The sequence below is a fragment of the Geotrypetes seraphini genome, chromosome 6, assembly GCF_902459505.1.
Source record: "Geotrypetes seraphini chromosome 6, aGeoSer1.1, whole genome shotgun sequence".
NCBI lineage: Eukaryota > Metazoa > Chordata > Amphibia > Gymnophiona > Dermophiidae > Geotrypetes > Geotrypetes seraphini.
Genome location: NC_047089.1, coordinates 52,632,077 through 52,651,605, shown reverse-complemented (window position 1 = coordinate 52,651,605; position 19,529 = coordinate 52,632,077). Strand labels below are relative to the sequence as shown.

The 19,529-nt window shown below is 43.4% G+C and overlaps 1 protein-coding gene across 2 annotated transcripts in view; it reads right to left on the bottom strand.

The window, feature by feature from the left end:
• Positions 1-19,020, bottom strand: part of RFC3 (replication factor C subunit 3) — a 51,311-nt gene extending 32,291 nt beyond the window's left edge. Inside the window, exons 1-4 of one of the 2 annotated variants that reach the window (XM_033949252.1) lie at positions 18,545-18,604; positions 10,958-11,011; positions 10,084-10,221; positions 7,409-7,476 (exon numbers count right to left, since the gene is read on the bottom strand). In XM_033949252.1, the coding sequence (XP_033805143.1) occupies positions 7,409-7,476; positions 10,084-10,152 (137 nt within the window). In that variant the 5' untranslated portion in view covers positions 10,153-10,221; positions 10,958-11,011; positions 18,545-18,604. Of the gene's footprint in view, positions 1-7,408; positions 7,477-10,083; positions 10,222-10,957; positions 11,012-18,544 lie in introns of both variants that reach the window. The other variant, XM_033949251.1, reaches the window with a different exon arrangement.
• Between the last annotated feature and the right edge of the window lie 509 nt (positions 19,021-19,529).

Genomic DNA, 19,529 nt, shown 5'->3' with positions numbered 1-19,529 from the left:
ATAAAAACTGACAAAATGAGCCGCGATATCCGTAGGGTTAGTGTGTAGGTGGCCCGTCCTGTCCTTAATACCGGTGATGACGTGCTTGGCCTTGGGTGGTCTGACCAAATTTGCTAACATACGTCCTATTTTGTTACCCCAGGCGTGCAGTCTATATTTGTAAAAATATATGCTGCGTTGGGCTCGCGCGTCAAGGAGATGATTGATCTTATCTTTCAATAGTTTCAGTGAGGCCCTGATCAATGGGGTAAGTTGGGAAATGTGCACCCGGCGAAGCTCTTGCAGTTCCCGAGTGAGGGCGAGGAGTTCACCCTCCCGTCGCCTCTTCAGAGCGGAAGAATATGCCAAAATGTGTCCACGCATGACAGATTTTGCAGCCTCCCAGTAGACAACAGGCCCCACATCCAAAACAGAATTAGTATGAAGAAAATCCTCCCATTTTTTGGAAAAATATTCATGAAATACCTTATCGGTATAGAGCTGTGGTGACATACGCCATATGCGTTCACCGGAGGACTGCAAGAACTGAAGAGAGATAGAGATCAAAGAGTGGTCAGATAAAGTCGGAGCGAGCATGGAGGCTGAGGCAAATTTGGGGAACCAGAGTTCAGAAACAAGGAAATAATCAAGACGAGAATAAGACAGGTGGGGGTGGGAATAAAAAGAAAAATCACGCTCTTCGGGATGTAGAGTCCTCCAAACATCCAACAAGCCCAATTCTCCCATGAGGTAGTTCACGCCCCTGTTGAAATGTTCCCTAGGGGCGTCTCTCACTGGTTGGCAATCTAAGGCTGGGTTAGCAGGCACATTGAAGTCTTCCCCCAACACAAGTAAACTAGAAGCATAGGAGGCCAAGAGAGTTACAAGGTGAGAGAAAAAAGCGTGCGAGTAAGTGTTAGGGGCATATATATTACAAAAAACAATGGACTGGCCCCATAATTCACCCACTAGCAAGACGTATCTCCCATCAGGGTCCGAGACCTGCTGTAAACGGTATGCGTTTATGTATGAGGATAGCCACCCCACGCTGTCTAGAGCTGTAAGAGGCAATGCCAATCTGACCCACCCAATCCCGCTTTAGTTTACGATGTTCTTCGTCTGTGAAGTGTGTTTCCTGGAGAAAAGCTACGTCCGTGTGTTCTCGTCGGAGGTATGCAAGGAGTTTGGCACGTTTGATGGGAGAGTGGATCCCATCCACATTGAGGGATGTCACGGTTAGAGAAGACATAGCATTACATTTGTGGTAACTGTTACATAGCAAAGCATGTACTTACAGAAACACGGAGCGGGGGACGTCCCAGCCGAATCCCCCCTCCACACATGAGTGACAGCAGTACAAAAATGCACAAGAGAACAGTCTATGTGAGCCAGACAGCCATAATCACAGATCCCAAACAAAACCCATACATACACATTCATACAAAAACCCCATACACTCCCCTCCCCACATGCAATCCAATCCCTCCTCCCCCCAGAACCATACAAGCGTCCCAGAACAACAAACAGTAAGTGAGAATGAAATACAAATAACAGCTCCAGGCCATGCCCCACACATAGGGTGAAGGCATAACCGACAAAACCAGAAAATAATATAACATAAAAGCAGCTTCATGTCAGCAACTGTTAAAAGAAAAGGCAACTAATGAGAAACCGGCAACAAAGCCTCATCCAAGGGAAAGTTGCATGAATAAACACAAGAAAAGGGGTAGTCCCCCTATTGACTCAGAACTGGAAAAAAAAGAACAAAAGAGACAAAAGAAACAAAGCTCCTGGTGCACTGCTGGCAAATAAGGCATAAAAGTCAAAGAACAGCCACCAGGACAATACTGCCGCTGGCTAAGGAGCGAAAATCAAGGCCATCTGCCGCCAACCGCCAGACTCACATCAATGGCGGTTCATAGAGAAGCACATGCGGCCATGCTGCAATGCAAAAATCCAAGTCCCCGGCATATGAGGTCAGGTAGGTACAGATTCAGGGTGCACAGGAGCTGGCAGTTGAAGAACGAATTGCTCCAGCTCTCTTGGTGTCTCCAGATAGTGAACTTTATTGTTATAGAAAACCCGAGCCCGGGCTGGATAAAGGAGGGATACTCGGATGTTACGGTGATACAAGGTGTTGCAGTGTGGTGCCATCGCTTTGCGCCGGGAGGAAACTTGGGGGGAAAAATCTTGGAAAAGTAAGATTTTGCGTTCATCATAGATAAAATCCGCCCCCTTACGATAGTGAGCCAGGCAAAATAGTAACCGCAAAATTAAGGAACCGGGCGAGCACAGGGCGCGGCCGCGTCTCATCGTCCTTCCTTTGGCCCACGCGGTGCGCCCGCTCGATTTGAATAGACATGCCCAGATCCGTAAGGTCTAAAATCTTTAGCAGCCAGCTCTCTAGGCACTTGCGGAGATCCACGTCTCAGATAGAAGCGGGAAAACCGATGAAACGCAGTTTCTTTCTCCTCCCTCGGTTTTTGTGATCATCCACGCGGTCCAGCAGGGTTTTGTTAGTGGACTCCAGGGCGCGCAGCCGTTCCTCAAAGTTAGCAGCCTGATCCTCCTGGCGTGCCACACGATCTTCTACACGCTGCAAGCGACCCGCATGAGAATCTAGGCTTTCTTTGATATCCTCCATAAATGTATGTATTTTGGCAAGCTTGTCCTCCATCACCAAGGTTAGGGATCGGGTGAGTTCTTGCACTGCGGCCTCTTGTAGTGTAAACCTCGTGGCCTTCCGCCATCTTCGGCTCCTGCTGTTTCACTCTGTCCCGAACACCCCGCTGTGTTTTAGCGGTCATCGCACGTAGAAGCACTCCAAAGAATCATGCCACCAAGTCAGCAAAGCGAAGGGCACAAAGAAATAGCGTAGAAAGCAAAAAAAATCTGAATTTACGGAGGGTATTGTGCAGATTTATATTGGCATGGCCCGGAGCTGTGGAGAGATACGTCCGTTCAAGCGCCCGGCATCACGTGACCCCCCTGTACATGAGTATTAAGCGGTTTACAATACTAACACATTAGAAATGAGGGTAATATTTTCAATCAATCATTCAACAAGTGCATAAGGCTGACCTAACAAAGTCACTTACCTATAACAGCTTTTATCTGAAGCAAAAGTTCAGTTATAAGAGTAAACACCTAATCTAATCAGTAATCTTATATTCTGCTGCTTTTCAATTCAGTTTCATAACGGAATACAACAAGAGAAACCCTACATTAAGGGAGAACATATACTTTAAAAAAATATTACACAAAAAGTTAAAATCAAGAGTTATATTTTTCAAAAAGTCTTTAAAACTTGACGAAAATCAATAAACAAATCTAAGATTCTTATTTCTAGTGGAAGATTGTTCCACATCTGAACAGCCTGATATGAAAAAGATTGTACCAGCGGCGACAAGAGGGCATCTGCTAAAACTCAGGGGGGGAAGATTTCATGGAGACACCAGGAAGTATTTCTTTACCGAAAGGGTAATTGATCAATGGAATAGTCTTCCACGTCAGGTAGTCGAGGCCAGAACCACGCTCGACTTCAAGGGACGATGGGACAGACAGGTGGTGTTGCTCCAGAGGAATGCTTAAAAGATGGATTCCCGAAGGAGAGAGGGAGGAGGGAGGGTTCTTGAGTGGGCAGACTTGTTGGGCCATCGGCCCTTTTCTGCCGTCATACTCTATGTTTCTATGTAAATGATTCATTTAGCAGCTTTATTTTGAAACAACTGTAATCTAGTGAGAACCTTTTTAGATGATCCATAAACAGAGAAGCAGATTTTTAGAACACCTTTCCAAATAATGTTCAGGGTAGTTTATGGCTTTATTAGCATTACGTTTACAATAAGCCCCTGCTCAAACAGTCTATCAGGGGTAGGGAACTCCGGTCCTCAAGAGTCGTATTCCAGTCGGGTTTTCAGGATTTTCCCAATGAATATGCATTGCAAGCAGTGCATGCAAACAGATCTCATGCAAATTCATTGGGTATATCCTGAAAACCCGATTGGAATATGGCTCTCGAGGACCAGAGTTCCCTACCCCTGGTCTAAGTGGATACAAGGTACAGGATTCAATAACTGTAGGGGGTCGATATTCAAAGCAATTTAACTCTCTCCCCTTTCACAAAACCACACAAGAGAATTTTAGCACTGAATGATCTGCATTGCTCCAATGCTCTATGACCATCTGAACAGCGCAGGTGCTACAAACCTCTTGCACAGTTTTGTAAAAAGGGACAGGGTAAATTGCTTGTGCAGCGTTATCTACTGCTATTCGACATCAGTTAATCTGTTAATGATAAACTGAAAGCTAGCTATTTTTGGGTGGTCCAAGGTTAGAGTCAGCACTTATGTGGTTAAATGCTGATATTCAATATGTAACCATCTACAGATTACATAAAACACAGTTCTATCTTTATGCAGTTCTATCTTTATCACACTTTTGAGAGAGCCAGATGCATTTGAGGCTGCCTAAATTTCAGTTTCAGGGCCCAGCATCTGGGGATAATGCTGCCAGCGGCTAAAAAATGCTCACTGCCACTGGCCTAATATCTATCCCGTAATATCTTCAAAACTTTGTCACTGTGATCTTTGGCCTTAAATAATAGATAGATAGTTTTAAGTCTCAAGGAGGGCAGCAGATACCTATCCTTCCAGCAGCTAATTATTCAGATCTAGAGAACAAAATCTTTCATTTGTTTAATCATCAGAGCCCAAATCTATTTGCAAGTAAATTCTAAGAAAGGAATCATGTTTTATTGTTTTAGGAATTTGAATAGTGTACTTAGGAAACACGTCCAATTGATTTGCAATTCTAAACTGAATTTATTGGTCTTTGATTGTAGCATCTTTGCCCCCTGCTTATGACTTAAGTCTATATAAAATGGATTAAATGCATTGAATTACGTCATTGTTGGCATCTGTACAACTACATCTCTTTTTCATTTTAGGAGCACTGGAACATTTTACTTCTTTTGAAATGTACTTACTAAGTAAATCTCATTGATCAAAAATAGCATTAACAGATAATTAAATGTAGTAATGGTAATGGAAACATAGAAACATGATGGCAGATAAAGACCAAATGGCCCATCTGCAACATCCACTATCTCCTCCTCTCCTAAGAGAACAAACATGCCTGCCCCACGCTTTCTTAGTAACATAGTAAATGAGGGCAGATAAAGACCCAAGTGGTCCATCCAGTCTGTCCAACCATACATACTCCATAAATTAATTTAGTTTAAATGGTCCTTTTTCTTAGATATTTCTGAGCCAGAAACCCAGAGCCCTGCCCATTAGTGTGTTTAGGTTCCATCTACTGGAGTCTCCATCAAAAGTCACTCCAGCCCATCGTAACCCTCCCAGCCATCGAAACCCTCCCCAGCCCATCCTCAACTGAATATCCATATACGGGACACAGGATGTGCAAGCCTGCCCAGTACTGGCCTTAGTTCCTTTAAAGTATACCCATTATTTTCTTATTATTTTCTGATCAGAAATCCTCTGTGTTCATCCCACGCTTATTTGAACTGTCACTGTTTTCTTCTCCACCACCACCATCAGGAGTGCATTCCACGCATCAACCACCTTCTCCATAAAGAAGAATTTCCTAACATTACTCTTGAATCTACCACCCCTCAACCTCAAATTATGTCCTCTGGTTTTACCATTTTCCTTTCTCTGGAATAGATTTTGTTCTGGAAGAATCCCTTTAAGTCCTGACATTATTAAACCAGGTGAAGTGGGATAAGGAAAAACCATAAGCTCACAGAAACTGTTCTCTCTACAAAAACCTTTCTCTCCCCCTGCAACTAGTATCTTATCTCTGCAGCTGATGGAAACAGTAAATTAGCTGTGAAAAGATATTTCACATCATTGACTAAAGAGCATGCAAAGATGGGGAAATGCGCTGTTTTTAAGTTCAATTAGCTACTGTAGCAGTAAAACTAGAGAAAAAGCTTATTTGAACTACATTTGAAGTATTTGAACGTCTGAATCATATCTCCCTGTCCCTTCTTTCCTCTAGGGTATACATATTCAGGGCTTCCAGTCTCTCCTCATACGTCTTCTGGCACAAACCTCCTACCATTTTCATCGCCTTCTTCTGGACCGCTTCAAGTCTTTTTATGTCCTTCGCCAGATACGGTCTCCAAAATTGAACACAATACGCCAAGTGGGGCCTCACCATCGACCAGTACAGGGGCATCAACACCTTCTTTCTTCTACTGGTCATGCCTCTCTCTATACAGCCTAGCATCCTTCTGGCAACAGCCACCACCTTGTCACACTGTTTCTTCACCTTTAGATCTTCAGACACTAAAGGTGAAGAAACGGTGCGACAAGGCAGTGGCTGTTGCCAGAAGGATGCTAGGCTGTACAGAGAGAGTAGAAGAAAGAAGGTGTTGATGCCCCTTTACAGGTTGATGGTGAGGCCCCACTTGGCATATTGTATTCAATTTTGGAGACCATATCTGGCAAAGGACATAAAGACTTGAAGCGGTCCAGAGGAAGGCGACGAAAATAGTAGGAGGTTTGTGCCAGAAGACGTACAAGGAAAGACTGGAAGCCCTGAATATGTATAGGTGAGTAAACATATTTTCCTCACCCCTATTCTCCCATGCACCCAAACTCAATATCTGAGATACCTGGCAGAGATTCCGAAGGCCCACCAGCTGAAGAGGGTTTCCACCAGCAGATGAAACAATCTTGAACTCTCTGCAAACAGCAGTCTGAACACTCCAGTACTCTCCTGTGCTGGGAAAGGGAGGAGAAGCCAACATGACAGCAGCCCTTAGAGAGTACCCTCAAGCTGCAGAGAGTATAGGAGTGTTCCTGCCATCAGGGGATCCCTACTAGCCTTAACAAAGGAGAGAATGGGGGAGAGAGCAAGAGAGAGAGACTGGTGTCAAGGATGTGTGTGTATGAGAAAGTATCAGGGATGGGGGTGCAAGAAGCAGCATAAATAAAACAGAGAAAATCTACTTCCCCAATCTAAACCCTCTGAAGTTTTCATTCAGTTAAAATCTTAGGTGAAAGAATAACTAGAAATGATGTCTACTATATTAATTTGACCACAAAAGCTTTTGTGAGTTTAGATCAGTGGTCTCAAACTCAAACCCTTTGCAGGGCCACATTTTGGATTTGTAGGTACTTGGAGAGCTTCAGAAAAAAATAGTTAATTTCTTATTAAAGAAATGACAATTTTTCATGAGGTAAAACTCTTTATAGTTTATAAATCTTTCCTTTTGGCTAAGTCTTAATAATAATATTGTCATTTATAGCTTCAGAGACATATGATCAAGAAACTGTTTTATTTTACTTTTGTGATTGTGATAAACATACCGAGGGCCTCAAAATAGTACTTGGTGGGCCGCATGTGGCCCCCGGGCCGTGAGTTTGAGACCACTGGTTTAGATAATATAACTACTTACCTTGGGTTAACTTCCAAATGATAGTTGCTCGCAATAGTGCTAATTTCAATTTTCTTTTTAGATGGTGTCTGTTCAATTAAAGAACAATATTAGCATGCAATCAACTTTGCTTTATTCTTGTTTAACAAGTATTCTCTATTGAAAGGTTTAAATCTAGCACACAAGTGGGCGAGAACAGCTCTCCTAGAGCTCAGAATCAGTGTAAATTTCTGAGCACGTTGCCTTTCCCACATGCAGCAGTCCTCAGTCTTTTCAAGTTCTCAGAGAGCAGGATGGAATTTTAAGACCAATTAATCTTGTTGATGGAGAACACCTGTTACAGGTAGGCAATTGTGCTTTTTCTGTCAACAAACAGAACTGAATCAGCTACATAAGTGGCTGACTCCTAAGCTCAGGGTTGCTCAGCGGCAATTCGATTCTCTAACCGATGCCTGCGATATGGACGCTGGTTAGAGAATCGGGGTGGTTAGGCATCTGTCCACGAGGACAGACGCAATTCTATATAAGACACCCATGTGCGATTCTCAAAAGCCACTGGGCGTCTTATACAGAATCTGGCCCTTCCTGTACAATCAGAGCCTAAAAAAGGCACTGTATTTTATTGTTTAATTCTGCAGTAACATTGTAAGTACAGTATCACTTCAGTTGCATCATTTACACAGTTATATTAATATTACCAATCCAGGATAATTTTTTTAATGAACATATCAATTAACTAGTTAAATGATACAGTTAGAGAACCAGTAAGAACCATAGACATTTCTCTTTTCTTTTCTGAGTTATGTGAAAAGTTGTGATGTAACTGATGCAACATGTATAATCGTAACATTTGAGCATGACTAGAATGTAGCTCTTTAAAATGAATTTAATCTCAATCATTTCACCAGCTTTCTAGGTATTAATAATATAAAAATACTTGTATACATTTACATTTGTCTGCTTTGTGGAAGGAATGGTTGGGAGGGGGAGGAAGGATATCTTAGTTTATAGTTTAAAAGGACTTTGATGCACTGTATAGGAAAATGGAAATGCGTTATCCGAATGTTCTTAATCTTTTCTCTTAATAAATATTGTTCAATAAAATTATTAATTAAAAAAATAAGTAAATATGATTCAAACATAAAAATACTTGTTTACATGATAGCTTTGTGTTTCAGGGAAAATAATGTATGAAAACAATCAACTAATAACTAATTTGATCAATAACAAAGACAAAACCAAAATGGTTGGCATGTTATGTGACCAAAGAAAAAAAATATCAAAATAAGCATAGACATATTGAACAGGGAAGGGGCTCTCACTTATTAGGTTCTTATGATATTAAAAGGCATTTTATTTTCTGGTGGAAAGATAGCAATTTTTTCTGGAACTACCCTCAATAGGATACAAAACTGGGTTTTAGAGGGGCTATGTTCTGTCCCCATAAATGTGGTAACATAGCACATTGACTCCCAAATATAGAAATACCACCCACTGACTCTCCAAGCCACTAACACTTTCTTCAAAAATTAACCATTAACAACCCACTCCATTCCTTTCAAATCTGCTAGTGTACCATTATGCCCAACAACTCTAAACCACTCCTGGGCATGCAGGTGCATGGCGAGCACATCTGTTGAATGAATTATTCTAAACCACAAACTTGCTGAACCACGTGAGCTACTCACCCAAGAAATTTTGCGTGTGGGTAACTGAAATGCTGGCAAGTCAGCAGGGTGCATTTCTAGGTTAGACATTTCTGTACTATTTATAGATTCAGGAGGGGTCATAGCTTGACCCCTCCCAAACTCACAACTACAACTGGATAGCCCTAACCCATCAACGTACCTCTTATTTTTCCCTTTAGGGAGGCATATATGGTATGGTAGTAGGTAGAAGGCAAAGTGGGTGGCAAGCTGAGTATGGGGTACATTAGGAGGTGGTGAGCCTACTGTGCGAGTATGCGGGTTGGGATACACTAGTTTTAGACTTGAGTCCTTCTGGCAAAAGAGTCACAGGCTGCATTACAAAGCCTCCAAATTAAAACCAGTAGTAAAATTAAAGACTTTACTATCATTTTTAATACATTAAGTCAGTATAAAGATGTGTACGTATTTTTATTCCAGCGTCGGCATACATTTTTAGCACTATATTTAGTATGTAATTAGCTTAGAAAAGAGGTGGGAAACATATAAGAACATAAGAAGTTACCTCCACTGGGTCAGACCAGAGGTCCATCACGCCCAGCAGTCCGCACCGGCTCCATCAGGTCCACGACCTGTCAGGTTTTCTTGATTTAGCCCTATATCCCTATCTACCTCTATCTGTACCCTTTAATCCCCCTTGGTCTTCAAAGGCCACAACCCAGCCAAGTTTTCAGGATTTCTCCCATAACTATGCATGAGATCTATTTGCATATAATGGAGGCAGTGCATGCAAATAGAACCCATGCAAATCATTGGGAAAATCCTGAAAACCCATCTGGGTTGCAGCCCTTGAAGGCTGCACCCGTGGCTTTAAGTATCAGAACTTAACACAGTTAAAAAAATAATAATAATATAAAAGGTGAGCTAAGTTTTAGTGCACATTTAATTCATGTTTTACCTCCTTGAGGACTTAAGGCGGGATAAATCCCAAAAGAATCCATTTGAAAACTGCCTCCAAAAAGGCCTAAAAAATAAACTAAGGCACCTTACTGTTATAGTTTGATGCTCAATTCTCAGCTTTTCAACGCCTGGCCCATACAATTCTCGCAGTAAACACATTATTCTGGTCTTCTTTCCAGCACCTGATGGGCCATACACTAAAAGATGAGGAAAGTCACCACACTGCACCTGAAAAAAGCATAGCAAACCAAGCTTTTTTTATTCATAAAATGGCTGAATTCTCCCAAGTAGCTTTTCCGCTGCTAAAAGCACACAAACACTTTCACAAATAGTACATTCTTTAATCCACACTACAAACAGACATCCTTGGGGGTAGAGAGGGTGGCAAATATGCAATACATTTAAATTTAAAAATGTGCGTGTATAATAAACCTGTCTACTTTGCACGCTTGTTATGGATGTTTCAATGTACTCAAGATACGTTGCGCTTGAAAGTCATTTGGATATGTGGCATAAAATGTAGATTCCCAGTAACAGAGAATGGCATTTTAGAAAGCCAGCAACTCAGAATATTCAAGTCAGTATGTCACATATTAACATCCATTGCTCATGTATTTTAGAACAGGATCTGCCAACATATAGCCTGTTCTAATATATGAGAAATGGACATCCAGCATGAAGGGAAAATGTTTTTTACCTGATAATTTTTTGTCCTATATAGTCATGCCAGACCAGTCTAGAACAAATGGGTTAAGTCCATTTACCAGTGGATGGCTACAGAAAAAAGTCCCAAGAGCTTTGCCCTTTAAGAGTATCGTGCAGCCTGGCGTGTTCAGTATTTCAAATAGCCAAGCAATGGTGCTCATAAGAAATATAGCTGACAGTTGGAAAAGATGAAAGCCAACATGCCACTGAGGTTATACTATTAATGTTACAGAATGAGGCTCATACTCAACTAACATACAGGTATTTCACAGAATCAGGAGATGTCAGGCATCGGTGTGAAGGAAATGATTACCTATAAGAAGAAAACAAAGAAAAACCAGATAAGGAGGGCTTATGGACTGGTCTGGCATGACTAAAGGAAAGAAAATTATCATCAGGTAAGAAGCAGTGTTTTAATCAAACTTGTGACATGCGGGTCCTCTTAAAGATTAGTTCAATAAATCTTTAGAGACAGGAGAGGTTCCGCGGGACTGGAGAAGAGCGGATGTGGTCCCTCTTCACAAAAGTGGTTGTAGAGATGAAGCGGGAAAATACAGGCCGGTAAGCCTCACTTCGGTTATTGGAAAAATAATGAAAACGTTGCTGAAGGAAAGAATAGTGAAAGTCTTAGAATCTAATGGATTACAAGATCCAAAGCAACATGGGTTTACTAAAGGTAAATCGTGCCAAACGAATCTGATTGAATTCTTTGACTGGGTGACCAGAGAACTGGATCAAGGACATGCGCTAGATGTAATTCACTTAGATTTCAGCAAAGCTTTTGACACGGTTCCTCATAGGAGGCTCTTAAACTCCACGGGCTGAAGTTAGGGCCCAAAGTGGTGAATTGGATTAGAAACTGGTTGACAGACGCCAGAGGGTAGTAGTAAATGGAATTCGCTAAGAGGAGGGTCAGGTGAGTAGTAGAGTGCCTTAAGGCTCAGTGCTGGGACTGATTCTGTTCAATATGTTTGTGAGCAACACTGCTGAAGGGCTAGAAGGTAAAGTTAACCTTTTTGCAGATGATACCAAGATTTGTAACAGAGTGGTCACCCAGGAGGGAGTGGAAAACATGAAAAAGGATCTGTAAAAGTTAGAGGAATGGTCTAGCGTCTGGCAACTAAAATTCAATGCGAAGAAGTGCAGAGTGATGCATAAAGGGGGTAGAAATACGAGGAAACCGTATGTGCTGGGAGGTGAGAGGCTGATAAGCACAGATGGAGAGAGGGAACTTGGGGTGATTGTTTCTGAGGATCTAAAGTCATCTAAACAGCATGATAAGGCCGTGGCTGTAGCCAGAAGGATGCTAGGCTGTATAGAAAGAGGAGTAACCAGCAGAAGGGAGGTGCTGATGCCCCTGTATAGGTCGTTGGTGAGGCCGCACTTGGAGTATTGTGTTCAGTTTTGGAGGCCGTATCTGGGGAAAGATTAAAAAAAGACTTGAAGCAATCTAGAGGAAGGCGACAAAAATTGTAAGGGAAGAAGTATGAGAAGAGACTGGAAGACCTAAATATGTATACTCTGGAAGAGAGGAGGGACAGGGGAGATATGATACAGACATTTAAATACTTGAAAGGCATTAATATAGAACCAAAACTTTTCCAGAGAAGAAAAAAATGATAAAACTAGAGGGCATAAATTGAAATTACAGGGAGGAAGACTTAAGAGCAATGTTAGTTTCAAGTTTCTTCATGGCGTGATATACCGACCATGTATCTGGGTGGTTTACAATATTACAAATTAAATAGGTTTAATATAAGTAGGTAAAATAAAATAAAATGGGGTAAACCTAAAACTATGACAATTGAGACTGATTAGAAACAAGAGGATTTTTTGGGGATAGGAAAGTATTAATTACAATGATAAATAAAAGTAAAAGGGAGGATAGAGGGAGGGGAAGTAACGAGAAGAAGATGGGGATATAGCTTCTTAAAAGTGTTAGTTTTTTTTTCTCTGTCACTTATTTCCTACTTATTGGTAGGCATCTTTAAAGAGAAAGGTTGTAAGATGTGCTTTCAATTTGGTTAGGGAATCTTCATTGCGAAGATAGAATGGCATTGCATTCCACAGCGATGGTACAACTACTGAAAAAAATGAAATTTCTAGTATAGTATAGGTCCTTTATTGATGGTACTATCAATAGATTTTGATTCGTAGATCTAAGGACCCTAGAAGGGGTATGTGGAGATATTTGTCTAAAAAGCCAGGAAGATGAGAGGTCTTAATTTTAAAAGTTAGGAGGAGAATTTTATATGTAGTTCAGTGAGAGACCAGTAACCAGTGTAACTCTCGGAAAAGTGGCGTAACATGATCATATTTTTTGGCCTTATAAATGAGTTTCATTGCAGTATTTTGGATCAGTTGTAATCTAGGAAATTCTTCTTCACGGAAAGGGTGGTAGATGCCTGGAATGCCCTCCCAAGGGAAGTGGTGGAGAGGAAAATGGTGATGGAATTCAAAAAAGCGTGGGATAAAAGTAGAGGATCTCTAATTAGAAAATGAAGAATGTAAATTAAAGAACTAAGGCAGACCTGCATGGTCTGCGTTCTGTCTGACTATAGTGGTATAGAAAAATAAATTTTTTATTATTATTATTATTATATATGGTGTTTCAGTGTAGAATGGGCTGGGGTGGGCATCAATGGGAACTCCATTAATATGGAACATGAGGATGTTACTGGCCAGACTTTAAGGTAGATATCCTGCAAACAGGATATTTGGATAGGCTGGAGTGAACTTGAACGGCAACTTCAGCATTTGGAACCTAGGACAATACCAGACTTTACAGTCTATGGCCCAGAAATATCAAAGAAGAGACAAGTTAATCTAATTATCTAATCATGTATTTTTTAATGGATATAACTTATGGGCAGACTGGATGGACCATTCAAGTCTTTATCTGCCGTCATGTACTATGTTACTATGTATTTATTTATTTACATGCATATATAATGCATAGTCCAACAGTTCTGAGCAGTTTACAGAGATAACATACACAATAGATTATTGCCAGACTTCCATACAGGATTTCTTATCTGCTTCTATGATACTAGCTCAGCAGCCTTCCCTAGGACTATGGCAATAGTTGCTGCCTGCATGGCTCTGGCAGCTTTGCCTGATGTTTTCTTTCAGTTTCATGCTGGCTCTCAATGGTACCTCCTTCAGTGGCACCTTGTATATATCTATTCTGCTGCAGCTTTCTTAATAAGTGCACTTCCTTTGATCACTTGTTTGCTGTCTTTCAAATCATACATTTTATGCAAACCTCCTCTTCTGGAGGTGTCTAAGGCTTGGTAGTTTAGCATGGCTCCTCAATGAGTCATGAGCTTTTACTTTTTCATGTCTATGGTGTCCATGAGCCTTTCTGGTTATTCTGGGCCTTTCATCTTCTTTCTGCTTTCTCCTATATCTCATCACTTCTTCCACTGGGTCATGCCTTCTGGATGAAAACATATCTGATGACATTATTTTCTGCTCTAGTCATTAGCCATGTTCATTTTTCTAGATGATGAATTCATCAGTACCTTCAGTGCTTTGGCTTACTCTTAATATAACTATCTTTGGAACTCTCATATATATAATTATTTAAATAATGAAAGACCATATTTACCTCCAAGCAAACTAGCCTCTGCCCACATGGACCTCAGCTAATGAAAACTGAAACTAAAAGTCACAGCGCTTTTACAATGGTTGACTTTGTTCCACATTTGGAACGACAGCCAATGTCATATCTCCATAAAAAGGCTAGTTCTTAAGGAGATTATCATCCCAAATTTACAGACTTAAATTCCTGCTAAACTTTTGCATCAAAAACATGTAACTGGAGTACCGTATTTTCGCGGATATAACGCGCGCGTTATACGTGATTTTACGTACCGCGCATACCCCTCGCGCGTTATATGCCTGAGCGCGGTATAGAAAAGTTTTTAAACATAGTTCCCACCCCGCCCGACGCCCGATTCACCCCCCCAGCAGGACCGCTCGCACCCCCACCCCGAACGACCGCTCGCACGCGCTCCCACCCGCACCTGCATCCACGATCGGAGCAAGAGGGAGCCCAAGCCCTCTTGCCCGGCCGACTCCCCGACGTCCGATACATCCCCCCCCCCGGCAGGACCACTCGCACCCTCACCCCGAAGGACCGCCGACTCCCCAACAATATCGGGCCAGGAGGGAGCCCAAACCCTCCTGGCCACGGCGACCCCCTAACCCCACCCCGCACTACATTACGGGCAGGAGGGATCCCAGGCCCTCCTGCCCTCGACGCAAACCCCCCTCCCTCCAACGACCGCCCCCCCCCCCCCCAAGAACCTCCGACCGCCCCCCCAGCCAACCCGCGACCCCCCTGGCCGACCCCCACGACCCCCCCACCCCCCTTCCCCGTACCTTTGGAAGTTGGCCGGACAGACGGGAGCCAAACCCGCCTGTCCGGCAGGCAGCCAACGAAGGAATGAGGCCGGATTGGCCCATCCGTCCTAAAGCTCCGCCTACTGGTGGGGCCTAAGGCGCGTGGGCCAATCAGAATAGGCCCTGGAGCCTTAGGTCCCACCTGGGGGCGCGGCCTGAGGCACATGGGCCAAACCCGACCATGTGTCTCAGGCCGCGCCCCCAGGTGGGACCTAAGGCTCCAGGGCCTATTCTGATTGGCCCACGCGCCTTAGGCCCCACCAGTAGGCGGAGCTTTAGGACGGATGGGCCAATCCGGCCTCATTCCTTCGTTGGCTGCCTGCCGGACAGGCGGGTTTGGCTCCCGTCTGTCCGGCCAACTTCCAAAGGTACGGGGAAGGGAGGTGGGGGGGTCGTGGGGGTCGGCCAGGGGGGTCGCGGGTCGGCTGGGGGGGAGGGGGTTTGCGTCGAGGGCAGGAGGGCCTGGGATCCCTCCTGCCCGTAATGTAGTGCGGGGTGGGGTTAGGGGGTCGCCGTGGCCAGGAGGGTTTGGGCTCCCTCCTGGCCCGATATTGTTGGGGAGTCGGCGGTCCTTTGGGGTGAGGGTGCGAGTGGTCCTGCCGGGGGGGGGATGTATCGGACGTCGGGGGGGGCATCAGGCTTTCAGGATGGGGACAGACCTTCAAGGGGGGACAGGACTTCAAGGGAGGACAGTGCACGGAAAGTCAGGGGGGGTGAACGGAGAGTCGGGACAGCGCACGGAAAGTCAGGGCAGTGCACGGAAGTCAGGGGGGGTGAACGGAGAGTCGGGACAGCGCACGGAAAGTCAGGGCGGGCGAAAGGAGAGTCGGGCAGCATGCGCGTTATATGCCTGAGCGCGGTATAGAAAAGTTTTTGTACATATCATCGTGATTTCTGCGCGCTATACCCCTGTGCGCGTTTTACAATGGTGCGCGTTATATCCGCGAAAATACGGTACTCTATTTACCATACAAACTATTATGCAAGATCATAACTGCATTACCTTTAGCCGCCTCTCTCTTCCTGCCCCCACCCCAAACTACCTTACAATCCCTGGTGGTCTAGTGGTATGTTCAGGGAAGGAGATCCCCAGTTGCTCTTGCCCATGTCAGTTGTGACCTCTTGCAGAAGTCCTATGAGATTGCCACTAGAGGTCATGGCAGTCATTCTGAGAGCAGAGCCAGCAAGAGCAGGAGCGAATGGGGATCACTCCTACCATGACTACACCCCTAAGACACCAGGGATTGTAAAATAGGCCCGAGGAGAGCACTACATATGGGCAGAGGGAGGAAGGGATACAAACAAAACAAAGCACAAATTTCATCTTTCACCAAAAACATATGTTAAGTTTCAGTTGAAACTGAACCCTAACCAAAGCCTTTCTGCCAAAACCAAAACTGGGCAGAAAAAGGATTGTGTGCCAGTTTTGAAACTACAACTGAAACCAAAATTCAGTCGGCTTCTAAATTCCAGTTTTCAGTTATCCAAAACATGAACAGTTTCTAAAATAAGGACCATAGTATGAGATGGCAAAAAAAGGATTACACTTCTCCCTCTGTATTCGCTGTGATAGGTGATTAACAGAACCGCAAATACTGAAAAACCGCAAATAACTTTTTTATATGTTATGTGCTGTTTTCTATTAAAAACCATTATGAATATGGTGAAACTGAGAATAACATGGTGGGAAATCTGGCCTGTTTCTGAAGGAGAGGCAAAACACGGTGAACAAAGTGCTGTAAATCAGCGATTTTCTCTGTAAACGCTTGGAATCAGCGATTTCTCTATGCAAGCTGATGTAATTTGGGGGGGGGAGCCAGCAAGTTAAAAACCGTGAATAATTGAAACCGCGAATATGGTGGGAGAAGTGTAACTGGCTTATCCAGTCTGCCTAGTTATCTCAGTTGCTGGCAATAGAAATTTGTCCACTTGAACAATAACACTCCTTAGAGGAAACTAAAAAAATTAGCATCATACAAGAAGTCCAAGTGAAAAGGTCCAAGTTTACTAATAAGATAACTCGATGTGGCCAAGTTTCACCAAAGCAGGCTGCATGTTGGAAATTCTCATGGTGTATCTAAAAACTGTTGTATCAGTCACATGACCATAAAGTGTACCCAGAGAAAAGATTCTTGCGTCACTGCTCACTTTTTAGCTTCTTCTTTAGTTCTTCCTATTTTGAGGGGGCAATATCATTCCTTATCCAAGGCACTTTTTGCTTTCTTCCTCATTGGCTATTTTCCCAAATCCCATGTCTTACCACCAAACTTTATGTTAATCTAAATAGCTTTCCAAACTACTGTAGTAAGACTGTTGCTGAATGAAACATAGTAGGTGATGACAGAAAAGCTGAAATGACTCATCCAGTGTTCCCAGTTTTCTCTAACCACACCACAAGAATAAGTCCTACTTGCAATCCCATAGAAGTTTTGCTACTTGTAGCATCAGATGCTAGTACCAAAACAAGGGGTACATGATGTTTGATTCTACACAAATATTGTTCTGTATGGATGGGCAGATTGACGGTCAGGATCAGGGCCAGGACTTGTAAAACTAGGATGCCGGATAGCACTAAACCAGTGGTCTCAAACTCAAACAATCTGCAGGGTCACATTTTGGATTTGTAGGTACTTTGGAGGGCCGCAGAAAAAAAATAGTTAACGTCTTAGTAAAGAAATGACAATTTTGCATGAGGCAAAACTCTTTATAGTTTATAAATCTTCCCCCCCCCCCCCAAAAAAAAAAAAAAGGCCTGCATGTCCCCCCCCTCCTTCTTTGCAGTGTTTTCCAGCTTCTGCCCTGGCCTCCCGGTCTTAGTTTCAGCTAATTACTGCAGCCTGCAGAGAGGACCGCTGGTGCTGTGAGGAGCAGGATTGTGGCAGAGAGAACATACTACTGAGGACGCCGGCAGCCTGCAAGGATCGCTACAGCACCGGCAATCTTCTCTGCAGGCTGTGGTAATTATCTGAAGGTAAGAGCGGGAGGCTGGGGGGAAGCCAGAGGACGCTGCAAAGAGCGGGCAGCACTAGTACAGAGTGCAGGCTGCAAAATAGTACCTGGTGGGCCGCAAGTTTGAGACCACTGCACTAAACCCACTTACTTGCATGTGGAAGAACTCATCATGACAGTACGGTTTAGGTTATTCTTCCATATGTTCGAGGCATCTTTTTTTCTTTTTTTAAAATTTAGATTAACCTTACTTCCATAAATCCTATGTCTACATAGCTGATAGCAAAACCTAGCCTACACCAAGGATAATGCTTTAATACAGTATAATGAATGGTAGAAAATGTTAACACAAGACTGCTTAAAGGGCTAAATAGCAAGGGCATTCTTGCACGATTATACATCAGAATTGTGAGTCTTCATGTGCCGAGCGATCCTCAGAACCGCTGCCCCGTAGCAATCAGCAGGAAGGCCAAAGCAAGTTTCGCCTCACCAGATTCCGAAGCTGGGCCGCTTGCTCCTTGTGGTAATCCAGCTTCCCAAGGGCGCTCGGCCGGTATTTATCCACCCAGAGACTCATCACTGCTACAGTCCCAAATTCAAACAACGCATAGACTCAAGGTGGGAAAAGAAAAGCAGAGAATTTTAGGGAGCGCGCGGGCGAACGTCAAACAAAACGAAAACAGCTACGTTTCCCGCGAGCGCCGAGACAAATTCTCAACCAACCACAGGCGCGCTAAGTCCTACGTGCAACTACGGCAAGCGCTCTAGGTCAAACGCTTCCATCTTTCCGAACGGCTTTCTTTGCTGCTGGAAATAAAAAAGTATCCTCTCTTCGTTGTAATGTAGTTCGAAGTTTGGCAAAATTTACTTCCAAATACTGAGAACGTCCGGATTTGATTAGATTAAAACAATTTATAATATTGCTACGTATTTTATTATAAAGAAACTAGCTTTTAGCTGCTACTACTATTGCCGCTAATTTTACAGTGCATATCTTTATTATCCTATTTGTCCATCTGCCCGAACTAGGGGCCTGGATTGGCCACCGTGGGAACGAGCTACTGGGCTTGATGGACCATTGGTCTGACCCAGTAAGGCTATTCTTATGTTCTTAACGTGAGTTATATTCCCCTACCGGCAGATGGCAACAAAGAACAAGCTTTCATATACCATCATCATTACTGCAGGGTTTGATGTCACAGAGTTTGTACATATTTCTCTATCTCCTGCATTGGTTCAACAAACTTAGAAGCAGATCTGCTAGGGTGGCACGTTTAGTACTGTTCTCCTCTAAGCGAGCTTTCTTTTGAGGGATTGATTGTTCAAGATTGAATCATTTTCCCTTTCTCTCCTGATACTAGCTAGTTGAAGGCCCAGTGTTCCCATAAGAACATAAGACTGAAGGTCCATCAAGTCCAGTATCCTGTTTCCAACAGTAGCCAACCCAGGTCTCAAGCACCTAGCTAGAACCCTAG